Genomic DNA, 19247 nt, shown 5'->3' with positions numbered 1-19247 from the left:
TTTGGCAACAAGACCAACTTTCCCTCTTTCCAAGGCTTCGGAAACTGCCCGCTGCACAGACATTGGTCGAACAGCTCCCGAAGCCTTACGCCTAGGTATTCCAGAGCGTCACATAGAACACGCCCTGGAATCCCGTCTGGGCCCGGCGCAGTGTTTTTGGCCCTCAAGCGGTCAAAGTTCCCCGATCAGGCGCAGGAGGAGATCCGATGACATTGTCTCTGTCACGGGGGCACCCTGCGTGCGGAATTTTCCACGCACACCGCGGAACGGACGCCCCCAGGGGTCCCGGTTCAGGCCCGCCAGTAGTTTTTCCCTAGCTTTCTCCTCGGCCTGACTTATCGCCAGCTGTAGGTCTTTTTTCAGCTGACGATAAGCGGCCAATAGCTGTCCCTCCAAGTCCGCGTCAAAACCGTTGCGCCTCCTACAACGGACGTAAGCCCTTCGCGCCCGGCTGCACGTCGTCCGAAGCTCTGCTATTTCGGGCGACCACCAATACACCTGCCGGCGCGGAGCTCTATGCCGGAACCTAGGCATGGCAGCATCTTTGAGCAAGACCTCTTTGAGGGCACTGCGCATGTGGCCCGCTAGCTCTTCTACACTGGCGCCCTCCCACCTTCCTGTGGAACCCCACCGCTGTACGATGGCAGCCTCTCTGGCCAGCTCACGATCTAGCTGGCTAAGAGACCACCTCGAAAGCGTGGTTGGCACCCTAGAGGGTTCCACCGACCTGCGAGAGGTAGAGATCTCAAACCGGATGTACCTGTGGTCCGACAGAGTCTCCACCTCCTCCTCTACTCTCCAATTCAACACTCTGCGTGCTACAACATGGGTGGCGAAAGAGAGATCCACCACGGACCCCCCCCTGTTGCCGCACGCACGTGTAAACCTGCCCCCTGTTGAGTAGGGACAGGCTGGAGAGTAGTGCCCACACCTGAATGGCCCTTCCTCGCGGATTCGTGGCAGGGTTGCCCCAGGCACGTGATTTAGCATTGAAGTCGCCCAAGACCAGTATCGGCCTCGGTGACTGCCTGGTCACCGCAGCTCTGATCGAGCCGAGATAAATCTCGAACTCTACCAGGCCGCGGTTGGGAGAGAAGTACGTACCCACAACAACGAATTCTCTCCACCCTGCCACTACGTAACCCGAGCCCCTCTCAATGAGTGAGAGAGAACTAGTTTCACTCCGGGTAGTAACCACCACGGTGCCGTCCAAGTCTCCTAACCAGTTAGGTAGGGGAGGGACATAATATGGCTCGCAGGCCACAGCCAGGTCGATCTGCCACTCCGCCATGGACTGCAGCAGCAGGTCCTGCGCCGCGGCGCAGTGGTTGACGTTCGTCTGGAGGAACTTTATGTTTGTGCTCATGTTGACATTGAAGCTTCCTCCTCAGCCTGGCGCCGTCCGACATTGGTGGTAGTCTGGGTGCCTAAGACCACCGTACCCTTTGTGATGGGGGGGTTGTACTCCCCTGATCCCATCACGTGCCCAGAGGGCTTGCCAGCGTCTGCGCACACAGCACAGCGCAGTTTCTCGGTACAGCCCGCCGACTTGTGGCCATCTACGCCACACCGGAAGCATAGACCCCCCCGTTCCGCTTTGGATGGGCAAAGCACCTTCGTGTGGCCAAGGCCATACACTTGAAGCAGCGCAAAGGGCGCTGCTCCAATACGCATACCTTGGCCGAGCTCCACCCTACGAGGAGGCGACCGGCATCTGATATCTTCTTCGCCGCTGTGAGAGGACAGGTGACGCGGACCATTCCCATATATCCGGGACCACGCTGCAACACTCCGCATCTGACTGAGTCAGGGGAGCAGTTCCCTGCACGAGCAACTGCAGCGACCAATTTATCTTTGGTGACGGAATCATCCAATCCCGTCACCTTAAGCTCCACTCGCTTTACAGGTCGAACGACGCTTGCGACTCCATCCAACACAGTGCGGAGCTTCTCAGCAAGCTTATCCGCCTGCTCCGCCTGTGCTTTCGGCAGCTCGAGGAGTCTGGCTCCCGTCGCCGATCGTCGGACCCTAAGGCCGCCACAGATTCCAATATCCTGAAGCTTAACGCCCTGCTCCGCGCGCTCCAGGATGTGAGCGTATGTAACGCCCTTCTCCTGCGCATCCGGCTGCAGAGTGACCATTACTGCAGCTCTGCGAGGAGCAACCAGCCTCGGTTTGGCCACCGGCGGAGCCTTCGCCACTGTTGATGGTACTGTGGCGGACGCTGCGGCCGAGGGGGAAGCCTTTTTCTTCTTTCTCCCCTTTTTAACCACGGTGGACCATGATGTCTCCTGGGCCTCCCGTGGTTGGGACTCCGACGTGGTCGGGGTGGCTGATTGGCACGTAGTCGGTGCCAGCGGGACTGACTCGACTGCAGGCACCCGTTTCGGCGCCTGTGCGTGTGTAGGTGCAGTTTTCTGCACTACAGCCTGTTTCTTGTCCGCGGCCAGAGGGGGACGGAGCACTTTCGCTGGAAGGAGACGGTCCTGAATTCCTTCCATTTGAGCTTTAATCATAAAGCCCACCGACGACATTATAGAGGCCTTAAATTCCTCCAAAGCCTGTGTGTCCCGCACAGTGCTGGTGGACGCCTCATTTGCCACTGCCACCGTGGTCCGCATTTCCGCAAACTCACGGCGGTGGGCTTTTAACTCAGCCTTGAGGCTGTCCACCTCCTTGCGCAGGCGGCCATTATCAGCGCGACGCCTGCGCGTCTCTTCCGCCTCGGTCTTTGATGCCAGAGCATCTACGATGGACTGGAGCGAAGATGCAGATTCTTTGAGCTTCTTGATGAAGCCACCCTTCAGGTTGCTGGATTTCTGGGCAATCTCCAGAATAAGTGCTGCATTGCGACCAGCCTCCGCACGCAGCTCCTCTGCACCCAATTTTAGGGGATCCTCCCTACGGACCTCCGAGGAAGAGGATTCCTCAGAGTCAAGCGCGATCACAGCCGTTTCCTTACGGAAAGCCCGACTTCTCAAGGAGCGCTCAAACGCCTCCTCCCTAGCCTCGGCGGTCTTTGCCTTAAGCTCGGCTTTGGCGCGAGCGAGGCCAGTTCCGCGTCCCTTGGAAGTGAGCTTCCCCCGGCTAGCACTGTTACGTTTCGCCACCGATCTGATTTCGGTCTCCGTATCCGAACCGGAATCAAAGAGCGCGAGGCCCACAAGTGGGCGTTTACGCCCAGCATTTGCGTCAGACGACGACAACTCCGTGTCGACATCCATCAGAACAAAAAAAAAAAAAAAGCCAACGAACAATCAAACGAAACAAAAAACAAAAATACCCTATATAAATTTAAAAAATGAAAATAATTGAACAACAAAAAACAAATCAACAAACAACAGTGAAAACCAACATAACCAATCTCAAGACGAAACAACAATCCATTTGCACAGCCGAGTTCAGAATATGTCACAACAGAAACAACAAAAACCCTTAATGAAAGCCAAAGTAGTCGTAAAAACATCCACAACGCATAGATAACGCAGCCAAAGCCACGATGTTTCGCTTCAGTTATTATTCGTAACTTGCTTAGCAACATTCACTCGAGATAACGAACACGTCCGCACGCTACGACGGTCAACGACGAATCCAACAAATAGGTACCTAAAAATACAATGGTAAAACACGATTCGTACATATATTTCATTTTGAAACAAGACAATATCTCCTACCTAAATCTAATTTAAAAAAGATTTAAAAAAAATTAAAATGTAAATATTACAATATATAGTTCATTTGAGCACCTTTACAGATGATCAAATAGGATTAGAATTAAAAAAAAAAAAAAAAAAAAATAAATAAATTGGCGCTCAAGACTCTAAATTGAAATCCACTCCAGTATATTATACTATACTCGTAATAAAATAATAATGTATTTTAAGCAAAATTTAAGTGAAATTTATGGACTAAAATGTATTAGTCGAAAGTTGTTTGTTCTCATTCCTTTCTCGAAATGAGTTATTTGGGTAATTTAAGAAAAAAAAATATTTTTTTACATACTGGTAGGTCTATTAGTCTTATAAAGGCGTTGTTATTTTTGTAAAATATGCAAGATATATTATTAAATATAGTTTTGATGTTGTTAATTTTATAGGTGTTATACATCTACACAATTTGGTCTAGTCCGTCCAGCCAATATTGTTGTTGTGACGACATTATTCCGCCTTTTGTTGTACTATATCTTAAATTATTAAGAACTCAGTGAAAAAAAAGTTTTTTTTTGGCAATTTTTACATTCTATTCTGAGACTGCGTCAGTTGGGTTTTCGAATAAAATAAAATGTAGTAATATCGAAATAAAAGCAAGAGAAAATTTAATTTTTCCAAATAGCCTAAGAGTTTAGTTTTAGTTTTTATGGTATGTTAGCAAGCTCCATATTGACATTAGATGTACTATTTCACCTGTCGTAGGTGATGAGGATTCACTAATCCCATAAATGGTTAATTTGGGCGTGTCCAGATGTCAATTTGAATTTTTACTAACAATAATTGTATACTTTAAGGTATTAAAACGGTAGACAACCTGCGATCACGTTTTAAAAACAATTTTGACGTTTTTTGACTTCTGGACACGCCTAAAGAACTATCGACGGGAATAGTGAATCCCTATTTCATCTAACTATTAATATGGAGTTTGAAAATACCCTTGTGGTCTGCCGATCGCTGGCTCTCAGTCTTGTTTGAACATTTTGTCTATTTTTATAGTTTTTATTTTAAATTTTATCATTACTAGATTTAATAAAAAATAATATGACAAAACATTTATTATTAATTTTTTAATTAAAAATTACATAAAATATAAATCTTAATTAAAATTATCATCGTCTTCAGTAATTTTAATCTACCTATCAGAAAAAAAAAAAAAAAAAAAAAAACCGAGATGGCCCAGTGGTAAGAACGCGTGAATCTTAACCGATGATCGTGGGTTCAAACCCGGGCAAGCACCACTGAATTTTCATGTGCTTAATTTGTGATTATAATTCATCTCGTGCTTTACGGTGAAGGAAAAACATCGTGAGGAAACCTGCATGTGTCTAATTTCACTGAAATTCTGCCACATGTGAATTCTACCAACCCGCATTGGAGCAGCGTGGTGGAATAAGCTCCAAACCTTCTCATCAAAAAGAGGAGAGGAGGCCTTTAGCCCAGCAGTGGGACATTCGCAGGCTGCTACGGTATCAGATTAAGTAACTGAATGCGTCATTATTAATATTAAGTGATTCAATATATAGATATACTAATAAAATATTATGTGAATACAGTTTTCCTAATATTAAGCGATTTCATTGTACAAGTATCGATTTATATTAAAAAAGTATTAGTTGCTTGCTTTATTACAAGTATTAAGTAATATCAATGTATCAACTTATCTTCATAAAGTATTATCTAAATGTATCCCTCAAATTTCAAGTTTTAATAAAGTATCTCGATGTGGATCATTAGTTTTATTTTGTTGCGTAAATTATTATGGTTTCAGTGTAATTATTTATAATTAAATGTACAAAAATTTCGTTTTTGCGTCTAAGTACCATCCGGCGACAGCGCACGGTGTGCACGTACTCATTGTTTAAGTCTAAGCATGAATGAATGAATGAATCTCATTATGAAAGATTTATTGATGAGTGAGTCGTCCAGATACAAATGAGAGATCCGTCAGGTTCAACATTAAATAGGCAAGAACACTTGCCCATAGTTAAAGCAATAATAAAAACTGAGATCGCTGTATTGAGAGCGGCAAATATCACTTCGCGTCGCGTTGCTACATGTCGCACCCCTCGGACAGAGGATAAAACTAAGAACAGTGTTTCTTCATCAGAGTTTACGTAACTAATCTCGAGCCCAGCGGCAGCGGTAGGTATTGTACCTACTTAGTAAATTTTAAAGACAGGATGGTCGATGTATTGATACGTGTTAGAGTGGAGACTGCGTGATCTTCAAACGTAGTGTAGGACTCCACTGCAGCAGGTGGACCGACGATTTGAAAAATATGACAGACTCGTGGCTTCGCGTTACCGACTTGCTAATGTTAATATAATAAAATCGTTGAAAGTGCAAATAATTTAAGTATTGTGGAAATTAATGAAAAAAGCTATATAATAAAAAGGGATAAAATTATTATTACTTGGTGTGCCAATACGTGTGGAAATTGGACAAATATATTAAATAGTTTCAAATAGTGTTACATGTCGATAGTTCACTATCGATAAACAATCAAGAAGATACTTTCGATAGCACTATCGATATCCTGAAGAGTTTTCGAGTTCAGCTATCGATCGACAAACTATCGATAGTTCTACACTATTTTCAAGTTTTCACTTCTATTGGTAATCTCTATGACTGCCCGTTTTTTTTAATATAAATTTTAAGTAAGTAACATATCGAGAGTAGTACTTTATTATTTTATCTCTTTAGATATTCCTTGATGTATTCCCCGTTGATACTAATATCGTCACCCATTCCGTATGCGTTTATGTTGTGTGTAGGTAGCCTATGTTTAAGCTTAAATAAATTTGGCAATGACAGTGACATCAAAATAATAATAAGATATTTACTTTTTGGATGCTGCTATTCGTATTCTGTATTTATATTTTATTGATTTTACTCTTACTGGAATAAGATTGTTATTATAGGAAGTTGTTGGAAGATTGTTATCATAGGTAGCCAGTAAAACAATCGTTTCAGAATATTTTAAGTAATCTTAATAAACAACAAGTAAAATCTGAATGTGAAAAGTGAATAAAATAAACAAAATGTTTTGGAAATTAATAGTTGTATTTTCTGCATTTTTTGTGGAGGTACCAGACACTATATTTAGTAGATTTACGTTTATTCTCTATGTTTTTATAATTAATTACTAATGAATTATACTGATTTTAGACTGAATTATATGAAGATAAAAGATGCCATTGCACTTGCCCTACTCCAACTTCAATACTCAATAATACCAAGAAATCTGACAGAACTCTTTATATTGCCTATGTACCACCTCATAAATGGTAATTCTTTATTTGTTTTTGACTAAATTATGGATGAGTAATTAATATTTGAAGAGAATATAATATCTTTTGATCATCTTAAATGGTGAAAGTAAATTTCATATTACAGAAAACAATTATCACTTGCATGTTTAATAAAATTATAATAAAATTAACAGCAACTGTGATGGAGTCATTCTGCCAAAGGTAGATGATGAAATACGAGAAAATGCCCATATATTTTGCCCAAGATGTGATTGTAGGTATGAGACTAGAAACTCAACTATAATTATGGTGAGCATATTATTTTTTTATTAAGCTACAATGTTTGATGGGGTTTTGACCAATACACATAACTATAGTAATTTGATATATTTTATTTTAAGAGCAAATTAGAGTGATTAGTAATTTCAAATAAAAGATTTTTATAAAAAAAAAATTCTAAGTCATAATGACCTTAATATCGTATGCTCATGTTGCATCATAAGGAGCTCACTGATTACTCACTAACAATAACTAATATAGTAAACTTTTTGAGTTACATATATAATGCTTAAGAAAATTGGATTTAAAATATCAGTTTTATATTAATAACTTAAAATTGGCAATGCTAAATATATTCTTTTGCAGGTTGTAGTGATACTGGTTGTGTGGTTGGTGGTGCTGTTAATAGGGTACTACATATTTTTAATGGTGCTTGAAAAGCTTGTATCAAGAAGATCAACTTATCCATATCAAATACGAAGCACATCTGATGAAGTAAGATTCTTTTCGTTCAGTTCGAAACAATTATTTCTCAACACAATTTTCTTATAAACTAGTTCCATCAAAATTCAAATGTAAGACATTTGCTGAAATTTTGCAAATGTCTATAGATTATACTATTTGGTGTACTAAATATTGTAATTTGTTAAAATGTTGTGGTGACACAAGATGGTGGTGTGTCTTTTTTATTTTAAGTTGAGCACCCCGGAAATGGATATATAATAAAAGAAAACGAGATTTAGAAAATGACAGTTTATTTCTTTCAGTAAATGAATAAAGTGTTAATGTTTTTTAATTTTATAGACATAAAATAGGATTTGTTACTAAAAGGTCAACTCTTAGTACTGTAAGAAAAAAAAACCAATATTTTCTTACTCATTAAGGCGATTCCAATCATGAGATCCGACTTGTTGGTATGGTATGATTTGTATGTAGCATGCCAAAAGACTGATGAGGATTATGATAAAGCTGCAAAGCTTCCTGGTCTGTCTACCTTACTATTGATTTTCCATAAGACTAGATCTTTGCATACACTTGATTAAAAGAAACTAATTATTTCAAGCTGTAAGCAATACCTATTGATGAACTCTATTCACTATGAACAATTATCAGTTTCTATTAATTTCTTCTAGACCAAGTTGTCTCTTAGGGTATGTGGTTGAAGCTTCTGACCTTTTATTAAATCTTCAAAGGCATTTGAAAAACGTGATAATGTCACATTCGTTTTTCTTAATTATGAAAGTTACATAATTTATTCAGAATTTTGTTATATTTAAAATCCGAAAAAATAATAATTAGTAATTACGCCTGAAAATGATAAATTTCATAGTTTCTACTATGTCTAATCGGGGATTTAGAACTTTAAAATAAAACATTTATATTGTGTAGAATTGGCACAAGTGCTCCACTCACTTTTCTTGTTTTTAGTACTATAATTATATTTTTTTGTATATTTCTGCAGTCCTGAAATTTAGCACCTTATACTGCACCTGCTAGAAACTCCGTCATTGCATTAAAGAGACAGCACTTTAAATTCTATGATTTAAAGCAGCCTGTTCTATATGGTTTCACTGTTTACAGTGCCAAATTTGATTGAGTTGACTGTACCATATATATGCATAAATAGAATAAAAATGATAAGCATATCACTTAACTTTATTTAGAAAAGGAAAAGGCTTGTATTAATTAAAGTTTTATTATGAATAAGTTAAACTTGCTTAACCAACTGTAATATTTTTAACATGCATAGTACATACTGTCATACATCTTTGAATATTGTTTAATAATTAGTATAGTTTTATGAATTATAGTTAATATAAATTTATTTGTTACAGATTGAAAATTTATTGATGCACGAAATGGAAATAGAAGCCTAAGGCGCAAAATGACAACAGACTAATTAAGACGAACAATGTATAATCGAAAAACATTTATTTATGAATGTACATATAAAATTATAATTTGTTTGAGAATAATCAAATAAATTAAAACATAAATATACTGTTTTAATAATACATCTAAAAACCTTTAATTTAAAGAATGGAACAATCTTAATATTACATTTAATCCTATTGTTAGAAACTAGCGAACAAAATTTAAGAATCCTTATGAAAATTGAATAGATGGAATTCATCAAATAAGTCTATTTCATGTTATTGAATTTAAAAAATCTGAATGAACGAATCATACTGAAGTGCAAGTTACCTCTCTAACAATATTACATGATTATACTATCTCTTACAATACTATTGTACTAGTTCTAATTTTTTTTTGTTGTTTTCTTATTGCTCTTGAAACATATTCATAGTTTATAGGTAAACATTTTCTACAATATTACTTAAGACAATATATTTAATATTAAATTTCATTTCGTTCATATTGATGAAGATTTTATTTAAACTTTTATATTTAAACATTTCACTAAAATGTTAAATAATTGTATGCAATGATATTTTTTATTCGGTTAACACCCATATTCACAAACAATACTAGAGTTTTCCTTTGCTATAAAAACGCAGTGCTTCGAATACCGATCTGCATATAGAGTAAATAAAACCTTATTTTTGTTGTAAATTTCTAGGATTGTCAATACTTGTATTTGTGATTTTGGTGAATTAATTGGGAAATGTGTTCAGTATAATTGCTATAATCTTCGCTGCTATAGTCCTCCTTATTATAAAAATAGTTTAATAAGCAAAATTAAATATTAATTCACATTAATTGTCACTTCCATATCTTTCAATGACAACTATGTATTACTTAATTTGATCAATCCAGTTCAGTCACTTTATCTATACCTTCAATGAATGCAAAGCATTGTCCATCTCTCGAGCATTGTTTATGAATTGAATGGTGGACCATATGCATGTTCTTTGTGAATATGGGCTTTTTATACAGTTTAAATTTTATGTATTTTATAATAAAAGTAATGACAAAGCTTGTTTACTTGGCTTTGCTTGTTATAAAAGGGATTGAATTAATATCAGGAGTATGTTTGAAACTTAGTGTCAGGATTAAAACAATCCATATGTATTCCATGCTAGTTAAGCATGGTATGTCTGTCATAAATGTTGCGTCGCTGTTCCCTGACTTGACGCTTCCACTTATCTTGTTGATGAGTGACACGGTTCAGTACATTCCCGCGTGCCCCCATTTGTTGTGATGATCCACTGATTGTACTTTCGTCCTGAAACAACATTAGTCATATTATACTCCATATGTTGTTTATACAAACATATATTCAATTATATTTGATATTATTATTAAGTTTTAAGGGCATCTTCTTCTTCTTAATAAATGAATGTTTGTCCTCTAAGCGTTCCTGAACCATTCATCCAATTCTGATGAAACTTTGTAGAAGTTATTCAGCATACGCCCACGAAGGTCCCTGGTCCAAAAAAAACAAGAATTTTTCTTTGGATGTTTGTCCTTAAATATAAAAGTTTATGTAGACCTTTTATCATCCAGTTCGAAGGCAGAACAGGTCTAGCTAGCCATGCTAGTACTCGAAATATAATAAAGTGTTGCAACTTATTCATTTTGTTCAGTTAATATATTCATTAAAAAATATTTTATTATTTTTAATAATAGCAATAATCAAATGTTGAGTTGAATAATATTACAAGACCTTGTTTCTTTAAATGTTTTAATGAATAAATCTAACTAAAACTTACATCCTCATTAGTATGCTCTTGGTAGGAAGCCTTAGCTCTTTTGTTGATAAGTGGATCAAGGCAGATTAGAAAGCCCATGTAGGCTACCAGAAGCATGATGACCCATATCACAATGATAACAACAACCTGAATAATTCAAAAGCTTAACATTATTATATTTAATACATAAAAAATATAAATCAAATATGGTTATTTGTGTAACAAAAGAATAAAATAAGAACTCTTATTGCTAAGAGAGCTGTAAAGAGGACTAAGGTGAAGTTGTAAGGTGGTAACTGTTTTAGAATATTTATATATATATATATATGAAATGAATAATGATATAAATATTTTTTTACACTTCATAGAATTAAATCAAAATTACTGGTTGATTATTTAACTGATTGATTGTGTGCTTCAGAAGAGTCACCCCATCTCGATAAAATGGTTGGTAATGTTTTGATAAGTTCTCCAATTACTCATGCATATTGAACAGCAAAAGATTTTCTTGGACCTTCAAGGCCCAGCCTAAGCCTGATGATTGTCATTTTAAGTATGATGAGCTCAAAGAGAATAATGCATAAGTGCTCAATTAATAAAACTTGTCTACTTTGATTATTGTGGTATTCCTGTTTTCATATTTGCATTCACAACGTGGACAAAATTCCTGTTCTCGTCCTTTGATCAATTCACCGACTCGTGGCAGGATCACTCCATCACAGTTGCTGTAATTATTATTAGTTACTTTTAATTAAAATTGAAACTTACAATCTCTCTGAAAAATTAACATGCAAATGAAATGAAAAATACGAAAGCATTTTATTTTTTTATACTAATATGTATTTATTAAATGTAATATATAATAATCATAATATTGTTTTTTATAACATAACATCATTTTTTTACTACATAAATAAACTTATTTACACATGTATACAACATTCACAATGTCCGTGATACAGTTTATTTGTTGATTGAGAACATAATAGGGTCTTTTATACTAACCACTTATTTGGTGGTACATTGCCAATGTATAGTTTCCGGTCTGAGCCGACTGTGTTATTAAGGACAGCAGCTGGACTTGGACATACACATTTGCATCTTTTATCTTCATATGACCCCTGTTATTGTTACACAGTATTTATATAAGATGATGATGAATTATATTTTAAAATAAATAGTTGTGTAAAGACTAATATATTTCTTTAAATTAATTATAATTAGAAAATATGGTTTTTTTTATAATAGTGATTTCATCTTTCAAATAATTATTATTTCGGTCAAGGATTAAGGCTTTGAAAAAAAGAATGAACAAATTATATGTATAATCATAAAGTAGTTTATTTATTACAAATTTTTAAAAAAATACCTTGCTGGGTAAAAATATTAAATATAAACAAAGGGTTATCAATTACTAATTGACAACATACAATATTTTTTAAATCATACAATCTAGTTCAAGAATAAATCTGATAGTCTTACAAGTCTATTTACTAAGTAATGTCCCTTGTCAATTAATAATGAAATCACCATTTATTTTATCAATTATTAATTGTAGATAACTTAAGTTTTCCCACCCTCTGTTAATTTGATATTGGTTGATTGTAGCTGCTATCGTTTAGAACGGTGAAATCGAAACTAAATTTTATGAAAATAAAATTATAGACATTCTACAATGTATTCGAAAAAGTAAAAATATGAAGTATATTAATAGAATAAAATTGTTAAAAGTTGACACCCTATTTCATTCCTTCGTATAGTTTGATTAAGACTTACCGATACCAAGGCGAAACATGTAATTACAAATACAGTTGTTATCAATTTAAAAGTCATTTTGATATTATTTAATGTGAAAAAGAGAAATTAACAATGACCCCGCACAAAAAGCAATATTAAAAAATAATTAACTATATTTTATATTGTATCACAATATCGATTATCGACTAACATTCTAATTCATTCTATGCTCGAGTACTATTATGCACACTGCACAGAGTACATAAACACAACGTTCTACAAAAAATTGTGCCAAAGAGTATACATAGTATCGTAATTGATACTCTGTCGTACAATATGACCAGTAAAGGCACAGAGTATATAATACTATCAAGTATCAATGATAGTTATTATAAATGTAAAAAAAAACAGATATTAAGTTACTAGCGTGTACAAATTGAAGACTCAAATACGTTATATGTGTACATATGTGTGGCATTTGTCGACGAGTTGATATTTTTTATCGAAAATCAGGACTTTTTTTAGCTGACGCTGACACTTACATGATAAATAATTATAGGTCATGAATGATAAAAACTGGAAAATCCTATATTTTTCAGTATTTTAATGCAATATAAGGTTCCTTCATGCTATGGCATAAATAAACATCACTGAGAAATTGTATTTAAAGAACCGTCGTACTTACGCGTAAAAACACACGCCGGCAATTTTCTTCTTGCTATCGCTTTAACATGAAATAATACGACAATGCACCATTGTATAACCTTCGATATGATAAAAGGATTTTTTCTATGTCTTTCCACTGGATTAGAAAACAAAAACTAAATCTGGTTACGCGATAAGGGACAAAAGATTTGATAATTCTATCTTTGTCTAAACCATTTGTAACGTAATTTTCGTTCTCTTTCTTGTGTAAGTGAGAAGGAAATCGTCATTGCGTCTATTAGTTTCTCTGTCAACAGTCCATATCAAGCAAAGTGAGGAGCGTGGCAGCTGGCAATAAATAATAAAAATGTTGTCTTTATCACCAAAATAAATAAAACATTAGGGATTTTTTTTGGTTTTGAGTGACATATCCAAATATAGATTATAAAGTGCAGAAGCGACACTGACTTAAAGCTCGTAGTTAAAAAAAGGAGAAATTAATACAAAACAGATTTATTAAAATATATAAAACAGTTTTAAAATTTTTGTATATAATATCTTCGTTCATATCTGATTGGCTTTTTCTATCGATCTATAAAAAATCGATAATATAATATCGTTGTGTTATAAGACAAAACCTCGAATTGATAGTTCTACTAGTATTGCTTGTCGATAGTCTACTATCGATAGACAATCGATTGTTTATTGTTTTTTTTACTTCTCACTTCATCACTCACCCGTGAAATGTTGACGACTTATGTTGATAAGCTCTTTTGATGCGTGTATACTATAAAATGGTTTTATTTATTATTATATTAATAAGTTTTAAACATTTGTACTTTAATGTTAAGGAAATCGACTACTGTCACTTGAATACCTATGATATATGATGATGATGTCTTCCTGACTGACTTCGGCCAATTTTAAGAAAGATTGTCAGTTGTCTAATTTCTCATGACATATTATAGAGCACAAGTGCGTGCGCAATTGAACCACTAGACCAACGAGTCAGTCAGTCATACATATACGTATGCTAGCATAAGCTGAACGCCATTTAATATGATTGATCATATAGATCTGAGCTCAACTTACATTGGAATATCTAAATCTCTGAAACTGTCCATTCTTTAAATTTATTTTGTTCATATAAACTTTCAATCATCGTAATTTTTGAAGTTGAATTGACTGAAATAAAGTTTCAGTCAATTCAACTGAACACTTATTTTATAGCATTTTTATCGAAAAAATATTCGACGTGATTCTTTAAATAACATATTACATAACTTTATTATTTATGAACCGATTGAAATAAAACAATCACTTAATTTTAAGTGAAGTTAGCCACAATACATTAGTGAAAAATGCACCCAAATCTGTTAGGCCGCTTCGAATATTAGCGTGTACAAACGCACAAGCAAACAGACAAAAATTCTAACAATCATTGTTTTGGTAAAGACGTCCGAACCCCCGATAACGGTTTTACTCAAATATCTTCCAAATATATATATTTGGAAGTATATATACGAATACTAATTTCTCTTTCACTTACTTTTATCGTCTCATGAATATTACTTATTATTATTTTATAAATATGGCATTTTAATTTACTATAAAGTTACAATTAATAAAGAGACACAATAGTACGACGTTTTTTTTTACAACTCATTAGTTTAATGGTACGGAAACGTTCTTTATATACAATTTGTGCCCAACGTCTTGCATAATGACCTCTTGACTGCGCTTGACTACGTGCTGCGCCTTATTGAAATGAATGTAATTTTTATAATTTCATTATTCATTTACATAATATAACACTCACTAAATCATATTATAAGCACAAGTGACTAAATTATATCAAAACAGCCTGAAGAAAGCCAGTATATCGAACAGTAATAAAACTTTTCTGTAAGTCCGTTTACAGGTTCCACTTATTTACTATTTATGTATTGTAAACACTATACAAAGGAAGTGGTCACATAGGAACGGAGCGCTGCTATTCAAACTTGGGTTCGTGCTCGGAAATATGACAATGTTTCGGTCTACACCAATGTGAACATACCTTTAGGAAAATGTCGGTCCCTTAAAATGTAACATACAATTTATTATTGCTTAAATTTAAATCATTACGGAATATTTGTATATGATAAAACGGTTACTTATTGTAAATACATAATAATATTTTAATTAACACGTGATGTTGTAATTTTGTATTTGCTTTTAATCTCGTGCTGTGGGGTGACAAAATCGTAAGAAAGTTAACATCTGTTTTTTTTAATTTTTAGACAAGTTTCTACCTATAAATATCCAGCAAAGTGGTCCAGGAATTGATAAGTAATTTATCCCCGTAGCAGTCCAACTATTGCTTAGTTAACAATGTTTTTCGCTATATTAAAAAAATCCCATAATCTTATATTTCGAAACACGCTTTGACATATATCATCATCACCAACCAAGGCTTTGTCATTTGTTAATATATGTGTGCTCTATTTGCAAACTTATCTCTAAAATTACTACACTTATCTATAATATATAATTGTTAATGTTGGGTTTCTTCGTATTGATTTACAATATTTAATCATATTCTATTCAAAGCTAAAAATTAAAAAGCATATTTGCGTTAAGACGTGAAACGACATTAAGTATTTTACTATTTTTTAAGTTCTCTTTTGTGATGCGCCATCTTAGTGCTTTCACAACCGTTATTGTTCCCAGCGGGGCGGGCGCGCGAAATTCAGCGCAAAGACTACCTACCTACACCTCCAAAGTTTATTGCGCACAAATTGTATGCATTATTTATTTAATTTAAAAGCGAAGAAACCCGAGCGCGATCATACGGCGCTGCGCCGAAATGAGAACGCGAAGTATAAATAAGTCCACAGAATAAAAGTAATATTATGAAAGCATGTATCGTTTGACTAAAAACCCTACATTTTTATTTAAACTTTATGTGTAATGTGTGTCATTATGTGTATATTTAGAAATATTTTATATTAATAAAACTTTTTAATAACATAACAATTGAGATACCTTCACTAAAAATTATAATATTTTAAGGACTGTCGTTATCAGGTTGTTTATCGTTTCACGTATTACAACTAAATACGGCATTTACAATATGTTGTTTTAATGTGCTATGTAGCATACGTGCTTTATTTGAATTTGTATTTTACTCCACATGAATTTGTACTTAAGTCGTAAAAACGTACGTATCTACCTAACGCCGGCGAAAAGAAACTTCGAGACGTATTTATTACACTTTACTTACAAATTTTCGACTTAAATTTGGTTTCTCGCCTTTCGATCTATTATAACTTAATACGTTAACAAAATAAAAATGATAAAAAAACGTTTCTAAGGCGTCTAGCTATAAGATAGGTTACATTTTTTTAAATTTACAACAATAAAATATACACAATAAAACAATTTATGTTGGGTTGGGTTGGGTGCTTAAATCGTGTTCTTTAATTCCGTAGTCAACGTTGATTGAAATCATCGTGTGAGAGCTCCTTGAGTAGAATTATATTCTGCAATACTCACTGATCAACAACCAAGGAGCAATGTGGCTTAATAAATTAAAAACCTTCTCCATAAGGATGTCTTGTCCCAAGAGTGGAACATTTACAGGCTGTTGCTTTACTATAGATATAATTATTTACTTATCAAGTATTCCTTAGTTTCCACTCTCAGTCGGTGTAATTATTAAATATGTTATTGTTATTTTATGTAATTCGAATAAGAAAATTTGGTTATACATAAATATAATAAAATTAAAGAAGTTTTTGCTTTTTTTGGAGTAAAACAGCGTATATTTATTTTAAATATGATGTTTATTAAAATACTATATTCAATTGTAGCTCGGCTTCTAACTTACAGTCGACATATAACTTAATATAACTATAACTGCGTAAAACGCATTAATAAATTAATCAATGCTTCTCTAGGCCTAGCAATTATTGTAATTAATACTCGTAATAGAAAACATTAAAAAAATCTTTAGATGGAACAAACTGAGCCATCCCCAGAAGTTTTGTTTCCATCACGAAATTCGTATCAGTGTTGTTTGGCCAAAGACTGAAGATGTTGCTGCCGGTCTACGAGAATCACAAGTAGCATTAATTTTATTTTATTCGACTTTAATTCGACGGGCCCGTTGGCATGGTCTGTAGATACTTACCTTTCACGCTGAATAATAGATTATAGGTGCATATCAGCTTATTTTATTTTGTACCAAAGGTGTAAAGATTTATCACCTTTATATGTAATGTAATGTAATGTATTAGTCTAAGCGGTGACCACCCTGGTCATAAAATATACGTAAAAAATATTCTCTATTGCCTTTTGAATGTTAGATAAATAATAAACCATTTGTCTGGCGGTCTGTAACTTGACCAATTCTTTTGTTAATATTAATATTATATGATATTGGTCAAGTGTTAACGTACCAGATCAATTTTATTCGAAAGAGGAATAAAAACAAAAATTTCGTCGTTTGATTTTTACTTATACTATATATAGAAAATTTATCAATGTAATAAATATTTTAGGAGTGGTCTGGCAAACAGTTGTGTCTAGAATAAGGGTGCCAGGCTTAAATTTTTATATTAATTTGTGTTTTTTTATTTTTTTTACAATTTAAATAAATTTTATACTCTAAAGTTATCCTAATTTGTCTTCTCGTCGACAAGTTAACTGTCAATTGCACCTCATTTAAAACCGGTAATATCACCTAATTTATTCATTAGAATAATAGTGTTAAGACAATTTCAATTTATATTATATATATTAAATCTATGTTATACATATATATTAAATGTCCAAAGTGACTAAAAGATTTATCAGAATAAGGATTAATAATGAACTGAAGTAAGTAGCTTCGTCAATAACTTGTAGGATTTACTAATCTGTAATAGATAAAAATAGTTATTGTGTTGCCATAGCAGAGTTTGATTAAGCTTATGTTAATAATAATATTCTGAGACATTATTCACACACGGCCATCTGATCCCAAACTAAGCTTGTACTATGGAAACCAGATATACTACATTTCTTTTGTAAATACATATTATATAGATAATTACACCCAGACTTAGGACAAACAGACATGCTCATGCATACAAATGTCTGTCCTGTCCTGGGTGGTAATCGAACCCACAACTTTCGGCGTGAAAGGTAAGTATCTACCAACCATGCCAACCGGCATGAATTTCGTGATGGAAAGAAAACTTCTCGGGATGGCTTAGTTTGGTCTAAAGATTTTTTATTGTTTTCTAATACGAGTATAAATTACAATAATTGCTAGGCCTAGAGAAGCATTGATAAATTTATTAATGCGTTTTACGCAGAGAAAAGTGTCTGATGACATGAAATATGTCGACAATCTCGTCGATGTCGACAGAAGTGAATAAATTTAGTTCATTTAGATTAATTACTGTGCGATTAAGCTTAAAGTTTATTAGTTTATCTAGTTTTTGGTAAAAATACATGATATATTTTACGAGGGCCATGTGTTACAAATTATTCAAATAACTTGCTAACTTCTTATTTTTTCATTTAAGTAGTGATTTGTTAACGTGGATGTAACTGTAAAACTACCTTTTAATTTAAATTGTGACATTTTTTTATAAGGCTTGTAGAAATATATCCGTCAAATAATAAAGTTCTTGCCAACAGTCGACAGGGTATATCAAGGCAGGTATTGTCGACAAAAAGATAATTAAATAAATATAACTTATAATTATTTAATGTCATATATAAAGTAACAGCCTGTTAATGTCCCACTGCTAGGCTAAGGACTCCTCTCCCTTTTGAGAAGAAGGTTTGGAGGTTATTCCACCACGCTGTTCCAATGCGGATTGGTAGAATACATATGTGGCAGAATTTCAATGAAATTAGACACATGCAGGTTTCCTCACGATGTTTTCCTTAACCATCAAACACGGGAGTAATTATAAACACAAATGTTATATATATGT

General features: G+C 34.4%; 3 protein-coding genes across 4 annotated transcripts; 1 reads left to right on the top strand and 2 right to left on the bottom strand.

The window, feature by feature from the left end:
* Positions 1–1362: 1362 nt before the first annotated feature.
* Positions 1363–3224, bottom strand: LOC126780649 (uncharacterized). Its single transcript, XM_050505271.1, has 2 exons — positions 1637–3224; positions 1363–1559 (listed from the first exon to the last, which is right to left on the bottom strand). Exons 1-2 carry the CDS (start codon positions 3222–3224, stop codon positions 1363–1365), a joined length of 1785 nt encoding a protein of 594 aa, XP_050361228.1.
* Positions 3225–6558: 3334 nt separating this feature from the next.
* LOC126780404 (uncharacterized protein CG1161-like) lies at positions 6559–9236 on the top strand. Its single transcript, XM_050504878.1, has 5 exons — positions 6559–6796; positions 6879–6997; positions 7156–7270; positions 7607–7735; positions 9076–9236. Exons 1-5 carry the CDS (start codon positions 6752–6754, stop codon positions 9115–9117), a joined length of 450 nt encoding a protein of 149 aa, XP_050360835.1. The 5' UTR covers positions 6559–6751; the 3' UTR covers positions 9118–9236.
* Positions 9237–9487: 251 nt separating this feature from the next.
* On the bottom strand, positions 9488–12884 carry LOC126780403 (uncharacterized protein CG1161-like). Of its 2 annotated transcripts, none has more exons than XM_050504875.1 (5): positions 12670–12879; positions 11899–12014; positions 11504–11618; positions 10915–11040; positions 9488–10427 (listed from the first exon to the last, which is right to left on the bottom strand). In XM_050504875.1, the coding sequence occupies exons 1-5, from the start codon at positions 12724–12726 to the stop codon at positions 10281–10283; spliced, it is 561 nt and encodes a 186-aa protein (XP_050360832.1). In that variant the 5' UTR covers positions 12727–12879; the 3' UTR covers positions 9488–10280. The 2 variants fall into 2 exon arrangements, with proteins under 2 accessions (XP_050360832.1, XP_050360833.1); XM_050504876.1 differs by lacking the exon at positions 9488–10427 and adding an exon at positions 10460–10628 and having other exon boundaries at positions 12670–12884.
* Between the last annotated feature and the right edge of the window lie 6363 nt (positions 12885–19247).

The sequence above is a fragment of the Nymphalis io genome, chromosome Z, assembly GCF_905147045.1.
Source record: "Nymphalis io chromosome Z, ilAglIoxx1.1, whole genome shotgun sequence".
Taxonomy (NCBI): Eukaryota; Metazoa; Arthropoda; class Insecta; order Lepidoptera; family Nymphalidae; genus Nymphalis; species Nymphalis io.
The sequence above is the reverse complement of the archived record's forward strand: the minus strand, read 5'-3'. Positions and strand labels throughout refer to the sequence as shown.

What these genes read in the sequence shown, in the direction of transcription:
- LOC126780649 (XM_050505271.1), bottom strand. Translation starts at nt 3,224, where the DNA reads ATGGATGTCGACACGGAGTTGTCGTCGTCTGACGCAAATGCTGGGCGT. An exon ending in CCCTTTGCGCTGCTTCAAGT is followed by an intron (nt 1,560 to 1,636) that starts GTATGGCCTTGG and finishes GGTGTGGCGTAG; the next exon opens with ATGGCCACAAGTCGGCGGGC.
- LOC126780404 (XM_050504878.1), top strand. Translation starts at nt 6,752, where the DNA reads ATGTTTTGGAAATTAATAGTTGTATTTTCTGCATTTTTTGTGGAG. An exon ending in TATGTACCACCTCATAAATG is followed by an intron (nt 6,998 to 7,155) that starts GTAATTCTTTAT and finishes TAAAATTAACAG; the next exon opens with CAACTGTGATGGAGTCATTC. An exon ending in GAAACTCAACTATAATTATG is followed by an intron (nt 7,271 to 7,606) that starts GTGAGCATATTA and finishes ATTCTTTTGCAG; the next exon opens with GTTGTAGTGATACTGGTTGT.
- LOC126780403 (XM_050504875.1), bottom strand. Translation starts at nt 12,726, where the DNA reads ATGACTTTTAAATTGATAACAACTGTATTTGTAATTACATGTTTCGCC. An exon ending in CATGTTTCGCCTTGGTATCG is followed by an intron (nt 12,015 to 12,669) that starts GTAAGTCTTAAT and finishes TAACAATAACAG; the next exon opens with GGGTCATATGAAGATAAAAG. An exon ending in GGAATACCACAATAATCAAA is followed by an intron (nt 11,041 to 11,503) that starts GTAGACAAGTTT and finishes TGAATTATTCAG; the next exon opens with GTTGTTGTTATCATTGTGAT.